At 34.6% G+C, this 20,610-nt stretch overlaps 1 protein-coding gene across 4 annotated transcripts in view; it reads left to right on the plus strand.

The window, feature by feature from the left end:
- Positions 1-20,610, plus strand: part of XRCC4 (X-ray repair cross complementing 4) — a 318,736-nt gene that overhangs the window by 120,598 nt on the left and 177,528 nt on the right. For all 4 annotated transcript variants that reach the window (XR_003970694.2, XR_004343730.1, XR_003970695.2 and 1 more), the window contains exon 7: positions 17,141-17,285. Coding sequence is in view for 1 of the 4 variants with exons in the window: in XM_030324146.2 (XP_030180006.1) it covers positions 17,141-17,285 (145 nt within the window). In the remaining 3 variants the exon portion in view is untranslated. The remainder of the gene's footprint in view (positions 1-17,140; positions 17,286-20,610) is intronic.

Consider the following 20,610-nt stretch of genomic DNA (forward strand, 5'->3'; position numbering starts at 1 on the left):
AATTTGAGGCTAGGTCTCCCAAAGTAGTGACATAGTTCTTAGTTATCTGGATAACTCAGAGATTTGAGTTACTTTTGTGAGAGATGGCATTTGTTTATCTGGATACTTGTCTCTATACCCTCATTTTCTATAGCTTTAGAGTCATGGTATTAAGATGTATTCATACCATCCTCTTGCTCACCTTGATCGTTTATGATTGAATTGCTTACTGCTTAGTTGTACTCTTTCTGCTTCCCTCAATTTAGGATTCAAGCCAGTTGTTGGCATGTCATGATGGGCTTGATATCTAAGCTACTGTTAGCCAAGGTCTAGCTTTTGGGAAGGTCTTAAACCTTGCATGATTATATTTAGTGTTATTGTTACATACGTCTTGGCAACATACAATGTTTTACAAAATTTTTAATTGCCACCTAACCCTGTTAAAAAAGGTACCACATGTTCAAGGGCAGTGATTTTTTTTAATCTATGTATTTTCCATTTAATTGTTGTTTCTGTATTATTATACCTTTATGAGTAGAGCTTGTGTCTATTTTTTAAAGGGCAGTTTTATAAAATTTTATAAAGAGGAGGTATCTAAATTATTACAGTTGGCATCAAAGATGATATCCAAAAGAATGTGGATATTCTTTTTTGTTTCTATTGACTCAGTCCCTGAATCACAAAGTTAGGCAAAAATTTTGTGCTGATTCCACTCTAAGAAAATAACATCAGCTTTACTCAGAATGATTTATGAACTCATTAAATTTACCTTTTTCCTCTGCAATTCAAATTGGTCAAATAAATCCAACGGCAATTATGGAGACAGTGAGTTTAAAACATGTTACATAGGCATCCACAACAATCCTGTGACCTCCAGGAAGTGTGTTATTTGTCTGTTGAATACTGATTCTTGAAGATCCCTGTTTTTTCCCCTCATGTTTCTGTATTTTCTCAATCAAGTTATTTATCCTAGTTTCTTCCCAGTTATTTTTTACCCCTATTTTTGGTCTTAGTTAGCAATAGTACTTCTCACTTTTATTTAGAACACTTATAGTTTTTTATTTTCCGATTTATTTATAGACATGTATGTGTATAGGTATAGATCTATTTGTCTATGTGAACACACTTACAGACATTTTTTTCTGCTTCTGTATTTTCCCAGCTGTGTTATGATAACTTCTCCTGTGTAACTGTGTTTTTTGGCTAAGATATCTGGTAACCATTATTTACAAATAATATACTCCTTTGTACAAGGTCAGAATATTCTCCATAAGAGCATTTTAAATGACAACTCTAATTTAATGTATTAGGCTTTGAATTCAGTGTTTGCTTTATAATGAATATTATTGGCTTCTTTTTTTTTTTAGAAGTTATGTTTATGGATAAACAAATCAAACTTATTTTTGTTTGTTTGTATTTAATTACAAAAGTTTTGCCGTCTTTTAGATTTATTTTATTTATAAAATCTTCAGTATTTTTCTTGCTATTTTCATTTAAAAATATTTTGAATACCAGCAGTATTGTAGGCAATATGATGGACCTTTTTTCCTAAATTTCAGTTAATTATGGAATAATTATAAATACCAAGATGCGGGGATACATGTAGCACCTACTTCGTTGGAAAGACTTTTCTTATATTGGTAGCCTTATCTTTTTTCCCATTTTATACAAAATTATAATGTCTAAAAATTCTAGCTCTTTATAGTAACAGTTTGTCCTTTTTAACTTATGACGAAGCATTATGGTAAATGTATAGGTGAAAAAAGTTATAAATTTCAGGGAGAGTAAGATGATAATTCTGTGAGGCCTACTATGCTGTGATATGCCCACTTTCCATTTCATGATTAAAATACCTTAATTAAAATTGGGGCACCTGGGTGGCTCAGTTGAGCCTCGGTTGAGCATCTGACTTTGGCTCAGGTCATGATCTTGTGGTTCACAAGTTTGAGCCCTGCATTGGGCTCTGTTGCTTACAGCTCAGAGCCTGGAGCCTGCTTCAGATTCTGTGCCTCCCGTTCCCTCTGTCCCTCCCCGACCTCCCTTTCTCTTTCTCTCTCTCTCTGTCTCTTTCTCTAAAAAATAAACATTAAAAAAATTACAATACTTTAAAAATTGAAATTTGGACTTATAGTCATTCATTTATGAATTATAGTGCAGTAGCCTTTCATATATATGTTATATATTAATGTAAAAATTATATATTTATTAATATATATTTAATTTAACCTTCCTTAACTGTATTTTCTAGGCAAATATAATTTTACCAGGAGTTAAAAACTTTTATTTTTAAATAGTTCGGCCACTTGCCTACTATTCCACTTAACAAATGTATGTCCACCAGTAATGAAAGGAATCAAGCCTGACAAGAGTTAATATCAGTAGGAAAAACTTATGAACAAGTGTGAGTAACTTTAAGGTGTGAGGCTGTTGACAAAGAAATGGTAAGCACTACTTAGGTAGCCAAGCAAGTAAGGTGATATCTTCATCCATGAAAGAAAACAATGAAAAATTAATTGGGAACCATAGAGAAATCTGCCTAGGGAAGCATTAGAGGAACTGATAACATCTTCCACAGAAGATTAAAATGAGGGCATCTTTTGGGATGAGCACTGGGTGTTGTATGGAAACTAATTTGCAATAAATTTCATATATTGAAAAAATAAATAAATACAATACAATACAATACAATAAAATAAAATAAAATAAAATAAAATAAAATAAAATAAAATAAAATAAAATAATGACTTTGAACCAGGAGAGCTAGCAAGTCAAATGTTTCCATATTGATGATGTGTTTAGGTTATTGAAGGCCTTGAGTAATTTTTTTTTTCAAAATACTATGTACAAAACTGCACACCATGGTAGTTATGAAATATTTATGGACAAATATACAGAATTATATACACTACATATGACTGTATTTAATGGAACTTAAGGAATCTTTAAGGGTAGCTTTGATTAATTGTGATTGTTTGCCACGTGCACTGACTGTACAATAAGATTCAACCCCACTGTATATATGGCTCCCTAGGAGACACAAAACAGTTTTTCCAGACTTCATTTTTCTAAGTCTGTGACCTTCCCACTCTATACTACAGTGATAAGAGTAGTAAAAGATACTATGGGAACCCAGAGGAGGGACATTTAACCGCGACGTCTGAGGCTTCCTAACATAGTATCTTTTCTGAGATAATAAGGATGGGTGAGAGCCAGTTGAACGATAGATGGAAAACACTATATCTTAAGAAAATTGTATGTGCAAAATCCAAGGAGGGAGTGAGTGAGAGAGAGAGAGAGAGAATGATTGCATCAGGCAAAATTCAGTAAGACTGTAAAAGTTAGTTGAACCAAGAGAAGAAAGAGATATTAAGTGAAAAAGAGAAAATTGTATGTGCAAAATCCAAGGAGGGAGGGAGGGAGGGAGGGAGAGAGAGAGAGAGAGAGAGAGAGAGAGAGAATGAGAATGATGCATCGGGCAAAATTCAGTAAGACTATAAAAGTTAGTTGAACCAAGAGAAGAAAGAGATATTAAGTGCATTATAGAGTTTTACCTTCACTTTCAAGGCATTGAAAAAGGACATGACTTGATTAGATTTGCAGTTTTAGAAAAATTCCCCTCAATGTTTTCTAGGGAATGAATTGTAACCACTTTGGCTATTTATAAGATATAGCAATAATCTAGGGAAAGGATTGTGGAATACTCCGGATGCAGAGAATTATTGGACAACTTTAAGAACCTTTTACAAGGTGCTGATAGGATGTGCAAGATGAAGTTTTGGAAGGCATCAAGTAGGATTCCCAGTTTGGTTTTTGGCAAGTTATGGGATAGTGGCATTTTACAGGCTTTGCCAACAGTGATTGCTAAACAAGATTCATAAATAGATCTAATGGAAACTGTATATTCATAATAAACTGTAATAAATTCCCACTGTTACTTTTGTCAAATCAATGCTTAAAATTATTTTGATGTTGTTTGTCTAATTTTGAGTATTAAGGCAAAAGGATATACAATAATTTGTTTTAGAATTAAAACATTACAGAGTTTTTATTGGAAAATAAAAAATCTACAAACAAAAATTCCTTAAGTTGCCCATTAAAAACAAAAGTTTGGGGTGCCTGGGTGGCTCAGTTGGCTAAGTGTCCAACTTGAGCTCAGGTCATGATCTTGCAGTCCATGAGTTCAAGCCCTCTGTCTGGCTCTGTGCTGACAGCTCAGAGCCGGGAGCCTGCCTTAGATTGTGTGTCTCCCTCTTTCTCTCTGCCCCTTTCCCGCTCACACTGTGTCTCTCTGTCTCTCAAAATTAAATAACATGTTTAAAACAATTAAAAACAAATAAAAACAAAAGTTTAATGTAAAGAAAAGCATGTGGATGTTTGAAAATAAAGTTTCTGAAGAAAAACTTTCTTGTTTGCGCAAGACATGTAACCCAATATGCACCTTAAAGTGCCTAAAAATGGCTTTAGAGTACATTTAGTTTTTCTTATCAAATTCAGATAATATAAGATAATAAGTTTTAAAAAGCATCATGAATTATAGAATCAGGGCTTTGTTTTGCCTTTTTTTTTTTTTTTGTCTTTTTGTATAGTTGACACACAATGTTACATTAGTTTCAGGTGTACAACACAGTGATTTGACAAGTTTATACCTTATGCTGTGTTCACCACAAGTGCAGCTACTATCTGCTCTATTACATCGCTATTATAATATCATTGACTGTGTTCCTTATGCTGTACTTTTTATTCTTGTGACTTAACAGATACATCATTTGCAAATATCTTCTTCCATTCTGTAGGTTGTCTTTTTGTTTTATTGATAGTTTCTTTTCAAATGCAAAAGCTTTTTTTTATTTTTTAATTTAATCCAAATAGTCCATTTTTGCTTATGTTTCCCTTGCTTTAGAAGAAGTATCCAGAAAAATGTTGCTGTGGCCAGTGGCAGAGAAATTACTGCCTACATTCTCCTTTAGGATTTTTGTGGTTTCAGATCTCACATCTAGGTCTTTAATCTAATGTAAACTTATTTTTATGTATAGTGTTAAAAGTTGTCCATTTTCATTCTTTTACATGTAGCTCTCCTGTTCTCCCAGAACCATGTATTTTAGGGCATTTTTTATACCACAGGTAACTGGTCTTACTTCTCCAAACCTAATTTTACATATTAAAACAAAAACCTTTACAGAATTACCTATAGCCATTTTGTCAGTGATTAACTGTAAAGTTTAGGATCCTTCTGAAGTATTTTATTCACTCAGTATAAACATTATCTTAGTTATTTGACTATTTGGCAGAGAATTTTTTTTAATCCTTAGTAAAAGTATTGCTTTAATCACATTTGGTTTGAAGGCTAGTTGGGACATGTATAGCATTGCAGATCTTTTTGAAAATCTTTGCACAGTTTTCAAGGGAAGCCTCTGAAATTTAGCCTCATATTTGCCTCTTTACAGAACCACTATGAGATCGCTAAATTATATCACAAAGGCGTTAATCTTATTACGCAGGGGTTTAAAGAAGTGCACATAAAATAGACTACTTTTTCTTAATGTATCAAAATTATTCTCAAATTTTCAAAGATTAAACAGATACTGGCAAAATAAAGTGGAAAAGTACATCATGTCATGTAACCTCAGTCAAGTCCTTCCTGCTAAAAAAAGAAAAGGTCTGTGACTTAAAAGTCACAAAGAAAGTGTCTGTCACCTAAAAGAGAAGGTCTTTAGGTGACATAAGATGATTCTTATCCACCTAGTTTACCATATAATTATGCAGCTCTTCACTTTTGCCACATTTTATTTTTTATTTTGACAGAAAGAAAGCACGCGTGCAAGCGGGAGAGGGGGAGAGAGAGAGAGAGAGAGAGAGAGAGCGAGCCACCCAAGGGCCCCAACTTTTGCCACTTTAATCCTATTCTGATTTCGACTTGCTAGTTAAACTAGTGATCTTGTCCTCCTTCTAACCAAGTTACCCGGAGTCTGGTAATACATTATTTAAAACAGGGACACCTGGCTTGCTCAGTTGGTTAAGCATGCAACTCATGCTTTCAGCTCAGGTCATGATCTTATGGTTCATGAGATAGAGCCCTACATGGGACTGTGCACTGGCTGCGTGGAGCCTGCTTGGAATTCTCTCGTGCTCTCTGCCCCTTCCCTGCTCTTGCTTTCTCTCTGTCTGAAAATTAAAAAAAAAACATTTTTAAAAATACATTATTTAAAACAAAACAAAACTGAAAGATTTCATATATCATTTCTTTAAAATGGGTTTATGTTTCATTTTGTATCCAAAGTTTTCATTCATATTACCTCAGTGAAATCCTAAGCTCTGTAAAAAATCTAGGTTTTATTAAAAGTTGACCAAAATTTTAAAAACCTTTCAATCTCTATGAATAAAATGTTAAAAATTGCCTTACATTGACAGCAAACCATACCTGTCTCATGTACAACAATGAAAGCTTTATGTTCAGTCCAAACATTTCATGACACAGGTCACAGGCAGAGGCCACTTTACAAAGCTGTTGAAAGCTTAAAAATTGTAGTTTTGTTTTCAGAAAACTCATTAACCATTAGAACTGCTTTCCAGTGTTTGTTATTTTTAACTACCAAATGATATAAATTGAAAGCTAATGTTGCTGTTTCATAAACTGCTTTTCCTCACTGATATTTTCCTTTTCTTTCTTTCTTTTTTTTTTTAATTTTGTTAACATTTATTTATTTTTGAGACAGAGAGACAGAGCATGAACAGGGGAGGATCAGCGAGAGAGAGGGAGACACAGAATCTGAAACAGGCTCCAGGCTCTGAGCTGTCAGCACAGAGCCCGACGCGGGGCTTGAACTCAACGAACCGCGAGATCATGACCTGAGCCAAAGTCGGACACTTAACTGACTGAGCCACCGAGGCGCCCCAATATTTTCCTTTTCTTAATGTTAATTAGACTAGCCGCAGCTCACATAGCTAAACAGTAGTATAGTATTTTACATGGATACAAAATAATTTTTAAGAAGTTATTTGTTAACTTTGTTAGTGTTTAAGCATTTATATCAGTTAATCAACTAATATTCATTGAGGGATTACTGTGTGTTTAGAACCCAGCTAGTCTGTCTTATAACAACAGTGAATAAGATAAACACAACCCCTGCCTTCATAGAGCTTACAAATATTAGATAAATTATTATAGCATGATGAAATCTAAGAGTGTTGTGGCACCATACAAAGGACTGTCCAAAAGGTGATGGTATAACTTCAGTTAAGAAATGCTGTTTGAGTTGACCCTTACAGATGCTTAAAACTTAATTTTTATTTAAAAAAATTTTTTAACGTTTTCTTTTTAATATGAAATTTATTGTAAAATTGGTTTCCATGCAACACCCAGTGTTCATCCCAACAGGTGCCCTCTTCAATACCCATCACCCACTCTCCCCTCTTTCCCACCGCCCATCAACCCTCAGTTTGTTCTCAGTTTTTAAGAGTCTCTTATGGTTTGGCTCCCTCCCTCTCTCTTTTTTTTTCTTTCTTCCCCTCCCCCATGGTCTTTTGTTAAGTTTCTCACGATCCACATAATAATGAAAACATATGGTATCTGTCTTTCTCTGTATGACTTATTTCACTTAGCATAACACTCTCCGGTTCCATAAACGTTGCTACAAAAGCCATATTTCATTCTTTCTCGTTGCCACATAGTATTCGATTGTGTATATAAACCACAATTTCTTTATCCATTCATCAGTTGATGGACAGTTAGGCTCTTTCCATAATTTGGCTATTGTTGAGAGTGCTGCTGTAAACATTGGGGTACAAGTGCTCCTATGCATCAGTACTCCTATATCCCTTGGGTAAATTTCTAGCAGTGCTATTGCTGGGTCATAGGGTAGATCTATTTTTAATTTTTTGAAGAACCTCCACACTGTTTTACAGAGCGGCTGCACCAGTTTGCATTCCCACCAGCAGTGCAAGAGGGTTCCCATTTCTCCGCATCCTCTCCAGCATCTATAGTCTCCTGATTTGTTCATTTTAGTCACTCTGACTGGAGTGACGTGGTATCTGAGTTTGGTTTTGATTTATATTTCCCTGATAAGGAGCGACATTGAGCATCTTTTCACGCCCCTGTTGGCCATCTGCATGTCTTCTTTAGGGAAGTGTCTATTCGTGTTTTCTGCCCATTTCTTCACTGGATTATTTGTTTTTTTGGGTGTGGAGTTTGGTGAATTCTGTATAGATTTTGGATACTAGCCCTTTGTGCAATATGTCATTTGCAAATCTCTTTTCCCATTCCGTTGGTTGCCTTTTAGTTTTGTTGATTGTTTCCTTTGCTGTGCAGAAGCTTTTTATCTTCATGAGGTCCCAATAGTTTATTTTTGCTTTTAATTCCCTTGCCTTTGGAGATGTGTCAAGTAAGAAATTGCTGCGGCTGAGGTCAGAGAGGTGTTTTCCAGTTTTCTCCTCTAGGGTTTTGATGGTTTCCTGTCTCACATTCAGGTCCTTTATCCATTTTGAGTTTATTTTTGTGAATGGTGTAAGAAAGTGGTCTAGTTTCATTCTTCTAAATGTTGCTGTCCAGTTCTCCCAGCACCATTTGTTGAAGAGACTGTCTTTCTTCCATTGGATATTCTTTCCTGTTTTGTCAAACATTAGTTGGCCATACTTTTGTGGGTCCAATTCTGGAGTCTCTATTCTATTCCATTGGTGTATGTGTCTGCTTTTGTGCCAATACCATGCTGTCTTGATGATTACAGCTTTGTAGTAGAGGCTAAAGTCTGGGATTGTGATGCCTTCCACTTTAGTTTTCTCCTTCAATATTACTTTGGCTATTTGGGGTCTTTTGTGGTTCCACACAAATTTTAGGATTGCTTGTTTTAGCTTCAAGAAGAAGGCTGGTGCAATTTTGATTGGGATTGCATTGAAGGTGTAGATTGCTTTGGGTAGTATTGACATTTTAACAATATTTATTCCTCCAATCCATGAGCACGGAATGTGTTTCCATTTGTTTATATTTTCAATTTCCTTCATAAGCTTTCTATAGTTTTCAGCATACCAATCTTTTACATCTTTGGTTAGGTTTATTCCTAGGTATTTTATGATTCTTGGTGCAATTGTGAATGGGATTAGTTTCTTTATTTGTCTTTCTGTTGCTTCATTATTAGTATATAAGAATGCAACTGATTTCTGTACATTGATTTTGTATCCTGCAACTTTGCTGAATTCATGTATCAGTTCTGGCAGACTTTTGGTGGAGTCTATCGGGTTTTCCATGTATAATATGATATCTGCAAAAAGTGAAAGCTTGACTTCATCTTTGCCAATTTTGATGCTTTTGATTTCCTTTTGTTGTCTGATTGCTGATGCTAGCACTTCCAACACTGTGTTAAACAACAGCAGTGAGAGTGGACATCCCTGTCATGTTCCTGATCTCAGGGGGAAAGCTCTCAGTTTTTCCCCATTGAGGATGATATTAGCTGTGGGCTTTTCATAAATGGCTTTTATGATGTTTAAGTATGTTCCTTCTATCCTGACTTTCTTGAGGGTTTTTATTAAGAAAGGGTGCTGAATTTTGTCAAATGCTTTTTCTGCATCGATTGACAGGATCATATGGTTCTTTTTTTCTTTTATTAATGTGATGTATCACATTGATTGATTTGCGAATGTGGAACCAACCCTGCAGCCCAGGAATGAATCCCACTTGATCATGGTGAATAATTCTTTTTATATGCTGTTGAATTCGATTTGCTAGTATCTTTTTGAGATTTTTTTGCATCCATATTCATCAGGGATATTGGCCTGTAGTTCTCTTTTTCTGCTGGGTCTCTGGTTTAGGAATCAAAGTAATACTGGCTTCATAGAATGAGTCTGGAAGTTTTCCTTCCCTTTCTATTTTTTGGAAAAGCTTGAGAAGGATAGGTATTGTCTCTGCTTTAAATTAACGTTTATTTATTTTTGAGGGAGAGAGGGTGAGAGAGCCAGCTCAAGTGGGGGAAGGGCAGAGAAAGAGGGAGGCCCAGAATCAGAAGTAGGCTCCAGGCTCTGAGCTGTCAGCATAGAGACTGATGTGGGGCTCAAACCCATGAACCGGGAGGTCATGACCTTAGGCGAAGTTGGACTCAACCAGCTGAGCCACCCAGGCACCCCAAAACTTAATTTTAAAACCCAATCTTTTCTTGTCAGTTTACTCAAAGTGAGCTAGCTTTTAAATTTTCTCTTTTGGGAAGTCTACCTCAGAGCCATCTGGTACTGATGATTATGCTTTCAAAAGAAATATTCATATAAGAAGAAAAGTAATGTGAGAAATCAAGTTATAATTAGTGCTTAATAATGAAAAGAAAAATCTTCATAGATTAATTTGGAAAAAATAGTAAAAGGTTGGAAAGCTGCACCTTAGCACTTTTAAAGTAGTTCCTTTATAATTGCTTATGTGACTTATGGTTTTCTTGCAAATAGTAGTGTTCTTCCTCTCTACCTAACTGTAATCTTTTTGAATACCTGGTAGTGGTATCTTCTGGATAGTCCTTGACACCTAGAAAACACTTAATAAATATGTGTTGAATAAAGTAAAGGAATGACTGAATCTTTACGATTTAAAGAAATGAGTTCATTCAGTTTTTTAAACAATCACATTGTTTTGTAGGTGCAGAACAATACTTAATATATTCAAATTATCATTTTTTTTTTTTTTTTTTTTTTTGCTGTGAATACTTCTGGAGTCTGTACTTTATCTTTAGTAGCCCACCCTGCCTCTGACATTGAGAGTATTGGATTTCCAAAGATGACCTCTTCCATTACCCCAATGTCAGTAGGTATTTGTCATTAAGTCTCACTTCCAGCTGTGCCGGCTAAAAGAGGAGGCTGGTTTTTGGAAAAGTATTTATATGTGGACACACACACAGACACACACACACTCTTTTAAGTGTTTAGTGTGATGTTAATTATCAGTTTACTTGGTGATTATTGATTAATAAGTTAAACCATTGACCTTTTGTGTAAGGTGGTCATCATTTATTCAGATTAGATTGTGAAAACTGGGTAGCAACTGATTACAGATTTGAAAAAGGGCTCTTTGATGAATGGTGAGGGAAAATAATGTTTGCTTCTTTGGTCAGATTAGAAATTTACTACCTCAAGATAGGCCACTTTAAGATACTGGTCATTGAAGAATGGTGTGACCTACCTTATCTCAGCTTCTTTTTTACTTATCTTTATACCTGTCAGTAAGAGAAACTACAGAAACATGAAGTAGCCCAAGTCACTGGTTGGTTGTTTTCCCTAGTGAAAGAAATAGTGTTTTTTGAAGTTTCAGATTTACATAGGGTAGTATCTTAAAGTTTGGATTTTGGGGTTTCCTCTCAATATTTTATGTGTTTTGAAATAAAACAAAATAACTTGTTGAATGTAAACACAATAAATATTTGTGAAATGAGTAAATGAATAAAATAGTGAAAGCAGCCACAGCAGACTGGCTACCGTATATTTATAACAGATAATAGTTCTATGACAATTGGGTAATTTTGAATTTGGAAAACCATAAATTCATCCTACTTTGTTTTTTTTTCTTTTATGTCTCTCTTAAGCTATGGATGATAGTCTAAAAGTTCCTCAGAGTCATCTAAATTAATCTCAACTTGATCTTTTATAAGGACATACAAATTTTGTTTAAAATATTTAAATACTGGTATTTATAAACTAAATAAAAATTTATAAAAATTTATAAAACATTTTATCTCATTTAATCATGTCAGAAATCATGTTTAAAATATGCTTCTCATCTTAGGAATTTAAATTCTGTAATATGGTCAAAGTAAATGGCAGAAGTAGAGACCCAGACCCAGATCTTCTGATTCTGCTTTTCCCTACACCTCATCTAGAGGGCCGTAAATGAGTAAGTTTTGATTTAAAAATAAAATATACAGGGTTCAAGTCTTCACATTTCTCATTATAACAGTATTTTTTTTTTAACTTCTTAAAATTTACATCCAAATTAGCATACAGTGAAACAATGATTTCAGGATCATTATAACACTAGTGGGTAATACATTAGGGATATAGCAAAGTGTAAGGCATGGCCGTTGGCTGGAGGGTGTTCATGATCTAACTGGAGAAACAAGAGGTATCCACAAAAAGAGTAACAGTATATGACAGTGTGTGTGTAGTGAAGTGTGTGTGAAACTTACAGAGAAAGGAGAGATTGCCGTGGATTGGAGCTACTAGCGTGACCGAAGTGGCCGAATTGGGCTGTGTTGGAAGAGAGTACACAGTTGAGCGGGTAGTTTACCAGGTAAATTTATGAGATTTATGCGGATGGCTGGCAGTTTAGCCAACAGTGTCCTTTCGTCTGGACATTGAGACATGGAGAGTGCCCAGGGAAGCCAACACTGCCTCTCATGTCTGAACTACTCCTGCCAAACTCCTGCAGTTCTTCTGTCAGATGAGAAGAAGTGTGGCTTTCTCTGGAGCCACCTTTCACAATAACAAGGCTTGTGTAAAGATTCTCCATTTTCTGGATTCAGTGAACCTAATGGGAACTTGAAATTCATCCCACAGCTCTGCCCATCAGTGTTTCAGCTGTAGTAAGTTCATTGGCAATAGTTTTTTTTTTTTTTTCTTTTCTTTTGTTTTCTCTTTGAAACAAAATCCTGGAAATGGTGAAAGACAAATTGTCATGATAGAGGCTGATGATAATAGTAGAAGCTGAGAATTCTGGAGGTGAAATCTCAGGGGAAAAAAAACATTCAATATTAAATTCATACTTCTCTGCCTAGATTTGAAAGGTAGCAAATTTATTTAGCATATTTATTTAGGATCTCCTTTTTCTCTCCTCTCCTTCCTTGCTGTCCTTACTTATCTAGTCATTTTCTGCATCTTTCATGGACACTACTCCAACCAGACCACATTTCTTCTCGTTATCTTTGAACAGTTGCCATTTTTGTCCATCTCTCTTCAAGTTATTTTTCATATGTAAAATAAGTGTATACAATCTGGTAAAGTTAGTAAGAATTGATTTTTTCCTTAAAAATGGGATGCAGTACTTCAAAGTGAAAACTTCAGTTGTTGCCCTTAAAAATATGTAAGGTTATGAATAATACAGACTTGGAAGTCCCATATTTGGCTTCATTTGTGTGTGTGTGTGTGTGTGTGTGTGTGTGTGTACACCAGGGGCGCCTTGGGTGGCTCAGTCAGTTAAGCATCCGACTTCTGCTCAGATTATGATATTGTAGTCTCTGGGTTCAAGCCCCGCATCAGGCTCTGTGCCAGCTCAGAGCCTGGAGCCTGCTTCAGATTGTGTCTCCCTCTGTCTCTGCCCCTCCCCCACTTGCACTCTGTCTCTCTCTCTCTCTCTCTCTCTTCTTAAAAAATAAATAAACATTAAAAAAAATTTAACACTTAGGTATCAGGTGTGGAACTTGTGCCTCTTCCTTCTGGTTTCTGGCATTGATGGAGAGGAAAGAATAGAATAGAACCTTTTCCCTTTCATTAAAGACTATGTAAACATTACTAGAACTTTATTTTATTTTACTATTTTTTATTTTATTTATTTCTTATTTATTTTTTTATATGTGAGAGAGACAGAGAGACAGAGCACAAGCAGGGGAGAGGCAGAGAGATGGAGACAGAATCTGAAGCAGGCTCCAGGCTCTGAGCAGTCAGCACAGGGTCCGACGCGAGGCTTGAACCCATCAACCGTGAAATCATGACCTGAGCCAAAGTCGGACACTTAACCGACCGAGCCACCCAGGTGCCCCAACCAAAACTTTATTTTATTTTATTTATTTATTTTTTATTTTTTTAATATTTAACTAGCATTATTTTCTTTAATTTTTTTCTCAACGTTTATTTATTTTTGGGACAGAGAGAGACAGAGCTTGAATGGGGGAGGGGCAGAGAGAGAGGGAGACACAGAATTGGAAACAGGCTCCAGGCTCTGAGCGGTCAGCCCAGAGCCCGACGCGGGGCTCGAACTCCCGGACCGCGAGATCGTGACCTGGCTGAAGTCGGACGCTTAACCGACTGCGCCACCCAGGCGCCCCCAAAACTTTATTTTAAAAGAATATATGAATTAAGAAAATCTATTATAATACAGTTTTCTATTACATGTGTAGAATAAACTGAAGGAAAACTGTTTCCCATAGTAAAAAAACAAAACCAAAAAAGATATATTCCATTTAAATAGTAATTAATTTACATGCTAGCCCTTTTCCCTCATGACCACATTATAGATAGGCTACCCTGTAATTTTCAAGAAAAAGGAATAAAAATGGTGCGGTGAACTGACCAGAAACACTTGGTTATACACAACTTTTAGGTTCTTTGTGGTAAATAATGAAAGATATTAAGAAGATTGAAGTATGAGGATAATAGTAAATTATCAGATTAAGTTCCCCCCAACACACATACAATTCTCAATATTTACTAACAAGTAAGCACAAAATAATTTATGAACCGGTTATATAAACTTGAAGAAATTCCAGCTATCTGTCTTTTTAGGGGTCTCAGTCACACTCTCATATAAGAAGATTACTTTTGGCAAATACAGTGATTCCTGAGGCAAGAGTGATGATTCTTTGTGGTATCAGGTGACCACAATTGTCCAGAGTTCACAAGTGGACCCAGAACCACTTAAAAATTTAGCAGAGAGTATCATCTCCAAGATTAAACAGACCTCAGTGGATTATACTCTCTTCATAAAGTAGTGGAGAGTACCTCTAAAATATTTTAGTCAATTTGTGTATCTGGAATACATTTAATTTCACTCATGAGAGCCTATATGCAATATTCCTCTTGCTTGTTTTCGTGCCTTGTGTTCACCAAGTGATACACATTTTTGTCATTCAGTATATTAATAAACTATTCATTTATATACATATAACAAAAGTGCCTCTAGTAGCTCCCTCAAGTATATGGGCTTTGAATCCCGACAATCTGCTCCTGAGCTGTGCATCTTTCAGTAGATGCTAGCAGTACCAGGGTTATAGCTCACCCTAACAACCCACATTTAATACGCATTGTATTTTAAAGTAAATCCTAAAGCTTATAACATAGTGTAACCATATTGCATGTAAAACATCCTCTTTGGTACCAATGTGTTAAGTCATTATTGGCAGTTTTGATTTGAATATCAGAACTTCTTGGTAATTTTTTTTTAATTTTACCTTAACATTTTAATTTAAACAAATTTAATATTATTACCTTCTGGATGTCCAACATGTCATTAAATGCAATTTTTTTTCATTTTTCAAGTCTATCAACAATTGAAATAACTCTGACACTCTTACTAGATTTGTTCATAGACAAGTCTGTACTTTGTTTATTACTTATGTGACTTGAGTAATTCCTAGGTGAGAGCAAACTGGGAAAGAAATCAGGAAACCAGGTATCTTCCATAGTCCTCTCATAGCTTAATAAATTAAGGAAGTTATTCAGCTTGTGTTCAGAGAAACTCCCTTTGTTGTCTGCTTTTCTCTAACTCATTTGTAGGGATTAGGAAAATAAAGTATAAGAAACCTAGTGGAAATTCTGTGCCGTAATAACTTACACAGCTTCAGATTGTTATTCAGTTAATATTTATCAAGGAATACTTTATCCATTAGGGAGGAATATGTTTTAGTTGTTATGTGATAAAATATCAACTCAAAGGCTGTGTGAGGTCAAGTTACTTAAGCTCTCTAAAGCTGTGGTTTCTTTATAAGTAAGATGAAGGTAACAGTATTAAGTTGTAGCGAAGTGTCTACTGATACGTTCTGAAAAATAGTAGGCATTTTAAGAACACAAATAAAAACAAAACACTTTCAAGAGAGTGGTCAACTACATTCAAGTAATTTCAGGCCATCCAGAGAAGCATGGGGTACACCAAGTGAGAACTCAAAATACAGACTTTTCTTCTAGAATGTGATACATGTGTGCCTGATAAACCACTCATTCTGCAGAATTGTGCACTGAAAATGAGCTTATGGGGGAAATTAATTTTAGGCATACCACTCAAAATCTATGCAGCTTTACATTGTTGTTGTTAGTTCTTTGGTTACAAACCTAATGAAAATATTAACTCCACTAACTCTCTGCCAACATTTTCACCTAACATCACAGTCAACTAACCATTTGCATCACATTTCCCCTCAAATCAAGGAGATGGCAGTTACTGAGTGCATTTGATTCCAGTACTTTTCATCAAAATTGAACATCTGATTCAAGCTACAGGGAGAAACATGTTCACAGCTTCTTTCTTGAACAGAAAGCTTAACTGTTGTAAAGTGTAGGGTTCTTGAATCCACTAAACTAGCCCCTATGTATACTAAAGGAATTGACCTGTACAGGATTTTTAGCCGCTCATTTGCACTTTTTTAGGACTTTACACGTTGTTAAGACTTTCTCTTTAATTGGGGTGAAAACTTGCTTCTGATCACTATAAAATGTCAACATGCTAGAAAAAAATCCTATGAAGCAGCAAGATACCCAAAGTCTAAATTATGTTGATATTGTTCATTATTTACCAATGGCAAAGGGGCTCTTTTATATAAATATGTATTAGAATGGAGTATACTATATTAGATGAAAGAATTCTGAACTTCCCTAAAGCTCTTTGGAACTAAGTTGTTTATAGAGAATAAGGAATATAAATCGAACATGTTTCTTTTCTTGCTTCTGTTTCAGATGTATAAGTACTTTTAGGGGTAGTTTAATGGGTTAGCTTCAGTAGAGACATTTGTTTGAGTTTTCTTACATTTCTCTTGTGCTTATTCCCCACGGTTGGCTGAAGAGTATGAAATTATCTCTGGATCACTAGCAAAAGTCCCCATTCCTGTTCATAATTACTGTTTACTATCAATTTGATTTATCCTATTCCTATAGCAGTGTTTTCCCCCCAGACGCCTTTGAGAGGTGCCTCTAAGGCACTTCTATCTAATTCTAGCACTGAGAGATCAAACTGCCTATCATGTATTTGGGAAGGTTGTTGTGCAAGATAGGCAGAGACCGTTTTGATCAAGTTATTCCATGTATACAGTAAACTTTATGTTTTATATTGAAGTATTACAATCTAACTGGTTCGCTTTACCAAATCTTCATGAATTAAAACAAAAAAAGTTGTGCCATATTTTAATTGTGCCACTTCATATCAGTGCTAAAGCAGCAAGTTCTTACAAATTATATGCATAATTTCATTGGGTCACATTTTCATATCATTTTATTTTAGCTACTTCTAGAGATGATTCCATCATTTCAAGTCCTGATGTCACTGATATTGCACCAAGCAGAAAGAGGAGGCAGCGGATGCAAAAAAATCTTGGAACAGAACCTAAAATGGCTTCTCAGGTGACTCAGCCTCAAGAAAAGGAAAAGTAAGTAATTTTATTTATTTATTCATTTATTTATTTATTCATTCATTTATTTATTTATTGCCACATGATGAGATATTATTTTAAAAATCTAATACCTGATCTCAAGAATTTTATTTACTTAAAACTCTGAATTTACTTAAGGCTGTTTTTAAACAACAAAAATTGTGATTTTGGAAATTGTAAAATGTTCAAATCAATGTCTTTTCTCTGGTATTTGGTTAATTCTTATTAATATTGAAAGCAGAAGTGCTAAAAATATAATCAAAATGTTTTTTCTTGTGGTTTTTATAGATTAATTAGAAATGGCATGTAGACACTAAAAATATTAGAATCCAGCTTGTGTTCTATAGTGTTTCAATCTGATTTACTGCTTTAAGCAGACTCATATAGCATTTGAATTAGCTACCTGATTTGGTTATGCTTGGAATTTTTTCAAGTGAAATGCCTCTTCCTAGTCATCTCTATCTCTCTATTAAAATTTTGATTACATGCTTTATTTTTACAGATTTTCACTCTTTCATTCAGATACCCTCTTTTGATATGCATCCCAATTTAGTTGTAGTGAATTGAGGAGTTGGGATAATTAACATTTTATTTCAGCAAAATAGCATTTATAAAGAATAATTATCAGTTGAATCCTAAATGAATGTACCAATCATTTGTGTATCTATCTATCTCTATCTGTCTCTATCTCTATCTCTAAATCTATCTATATCTATATGCCCTGAGGGTTTATTTCTTTTTCCCTAAACTTTTTATTAATTTAGCAAATAGTTAATGAACAATAGCCATATGACAAATGATATTACAGATCAGTGGTTTCACAGTGTGGAATGATGACCCCCTAGGACAGTCCCCAAGTTCATCTCTTCTTCAGTTCCATACCTGTGTGAAGCCAGTCTCTTCATATATTTCACTTAGAATAACATGTCACATCTGATTAAATGTGGAAGCTTATGAGAATCCAACTCTTTTCATTCAGGCCAGCCATGAAACAGATTTACAAAGTATAAACATAGCCCTCACAAGATTTTTTGTTGAAATATAATGATCTTTCATAAAGAATATCATATTCATGTTGACATATACTAGGTTTATTTTTTTTAATGAATTAATAAAGATTTAAAAATGTTCCGGGTTTTTAATTTTGAATATGATAAATATAATACATATAAACAAAAGCTCTTGAGATTCTCAAGAACTTTCAAAAGTGAAAAAGTTTTTTTTTTTTTACACTTTTAAAAGTATAAAAGTTTTTGTTCCTGAGAGCAAAAAGTTTTAGAGTTTTGTTGTAGACATTGAGGATGCCAAGACAGACACAGTCCAAGCCTTCAGGAAACTGACAGCCTGACAGAAGGGAGTTTTTGAGTTTATGGTATAAAAGTAAGCATTGTACAGTTAAGAGTGAAATTGTTTTGTTTGTCTATTTATCATTGGGTTTTTATTCTCTCCACCATTGGCCTGATTTACTGGTATTGAAAATGCGTTAGGTCTTTATATCCTTATGTCTCCAGACAATACATACAAAAACCCAGTGTACATTAAACTCTTACTGGTTTGTACTCAGCTTCTGAATTTATTCATTAGCTCATAAACCTCTGGCTTCATAGAATTCAAAGGTATTGTATTATCTCTTTTATTTATCATTATTATTATTATTATTATTATTATTATTATTTTGAGAGAGAGAGAGAGCATGAGCCGGGGAGGGGGCAGAAGGAGAGGGAGAGAGAATCTTAAGCAGGCTCCATAGTCAATGTGGAGCCCAGTGTGGGACTTGATTTCACAACTGTGAGATCACCGCCTAAGCTGAAATCAAAGAGTCAGACGCTTAAGCAACTGAGCCACCCATGTATTATCTCTTTTAAATAACGAACCAAAAATATTTCCAATTTGCAAATATTAGAGTAGCCAGACTATTCCTATAGATCATTATAGGAAAAAATAAAATTACAAGCAGTTTGAAGTATTCAAGCTCTGTACTTCATTCAGTCACTCTGTAGGCAAATGAGCAATGAGTATCAGTTGTGTGCTAGACAGAAACTAGATGTTGGGGATTCAGGAGAGTAGAAAACAGACAGCCTCTGTCTTCATGGAACTTTTGGTTCAGTTGTTTTGTCTGATGAAGATTTCAGGGTCTGGGGGAAGAATGAAATGTACTGCTTTTATGTTAGAGAGCTGCACCTTAGTTCTTTTCATTCTGCGTGTGAAGCATATACAAGGTTTTGAGGTTACTAACATTTTCTGATTACATGATATTGCTTGAACAGGTTTCCAGTACACATGGTACAGAGATGAAAGAAGTTTAGATCTGAATCAAGACTAAATATGTTATTTAGGATTTTTAATAAAGGCAATGTGTTTGCTTCTACCAATTATATGCAATTCATGTTTTCCTTTTCTATATTTTGATAATCATGTTAGTACTTATTTTGTATATTTTCACTACTTTAAGAGTTGATATAAAACCATATCAGCTTCTTTGAATTGTTTGCTAAGTTTATTACTTTGGACCTTAAGGCTCAACTGGTCCTAAGAAGAAATGGAAAACATATGTTAGATGTCAGGAAGAATTTTAAAGATTGAAGAAAATTTAGTGTAACACTTATCAATCAGATGTTGAGTGGTTGATACCCTGCTCTACAATTCCTCTTGCTCTGCCCAAGTAAAGCAGAGAGAAAAAGTATATATTTTGTTATTTAATTTTATTTTTTTATACATTTGGGTTTTTTTTTTCCATTTTGAATACAGAAGACAAATTTTATGGCTCTTAAAGTTTAAAGTGCTTGTTCTTTACCATTTTTTTAAATCAAAAACAGTAGAAAGCTTCAATGAAACAAAACAAAACAAAAAACAAGCTATTAACTGTAAAGAAAACTTAAAATAACTCATTCTCAAATAGTGATGATTAACCCTTATTTTATGTTTTTAAATTAAAACTACCTAAGTTAAAATTACCACTTCATAATGCTGTCTTATTCAGTCATAAGGAACTAGGTTATTATACTTTTTAACCATGAACACAACTTAAATATGATACACAAGTAACATATTCTGACTTTCTAATATTGCCATGCTGGTGAAATGGGATTAGAGACCCCATCCATTAGTTCTAAACATACCTCTCTAACACAGATCAAACGTAGATCTCAGATTTCACATAAAATGCCCTAAAACCACTCCCACTTAGGATATAACTTAAAAATTTTGAGTATAATTCTAAAGATTCCAATCTAGAACCTTAAGGCTGGTGTTATCCCCTCACTCTCTTCTTGCAGTCACAAGATTAATTGTGTATATTCCTGTTTCTCAGTAGATTATAAGC

This window comes from Lynx canadensis, chromosome A1, assembly GCF_007474595.2.
Source record: "Lynx canadensis isolate LIC74 chromosome A1, mLynCan4.pri.v2, whole genome shotgun sequence".
Taxonomy (NCBI): domain Eukaryota; kingdom Metazoa; phylum Chordata; class Mammalia; order Carnivora; family Felidae; genus Lynx; species Lynx canadensis.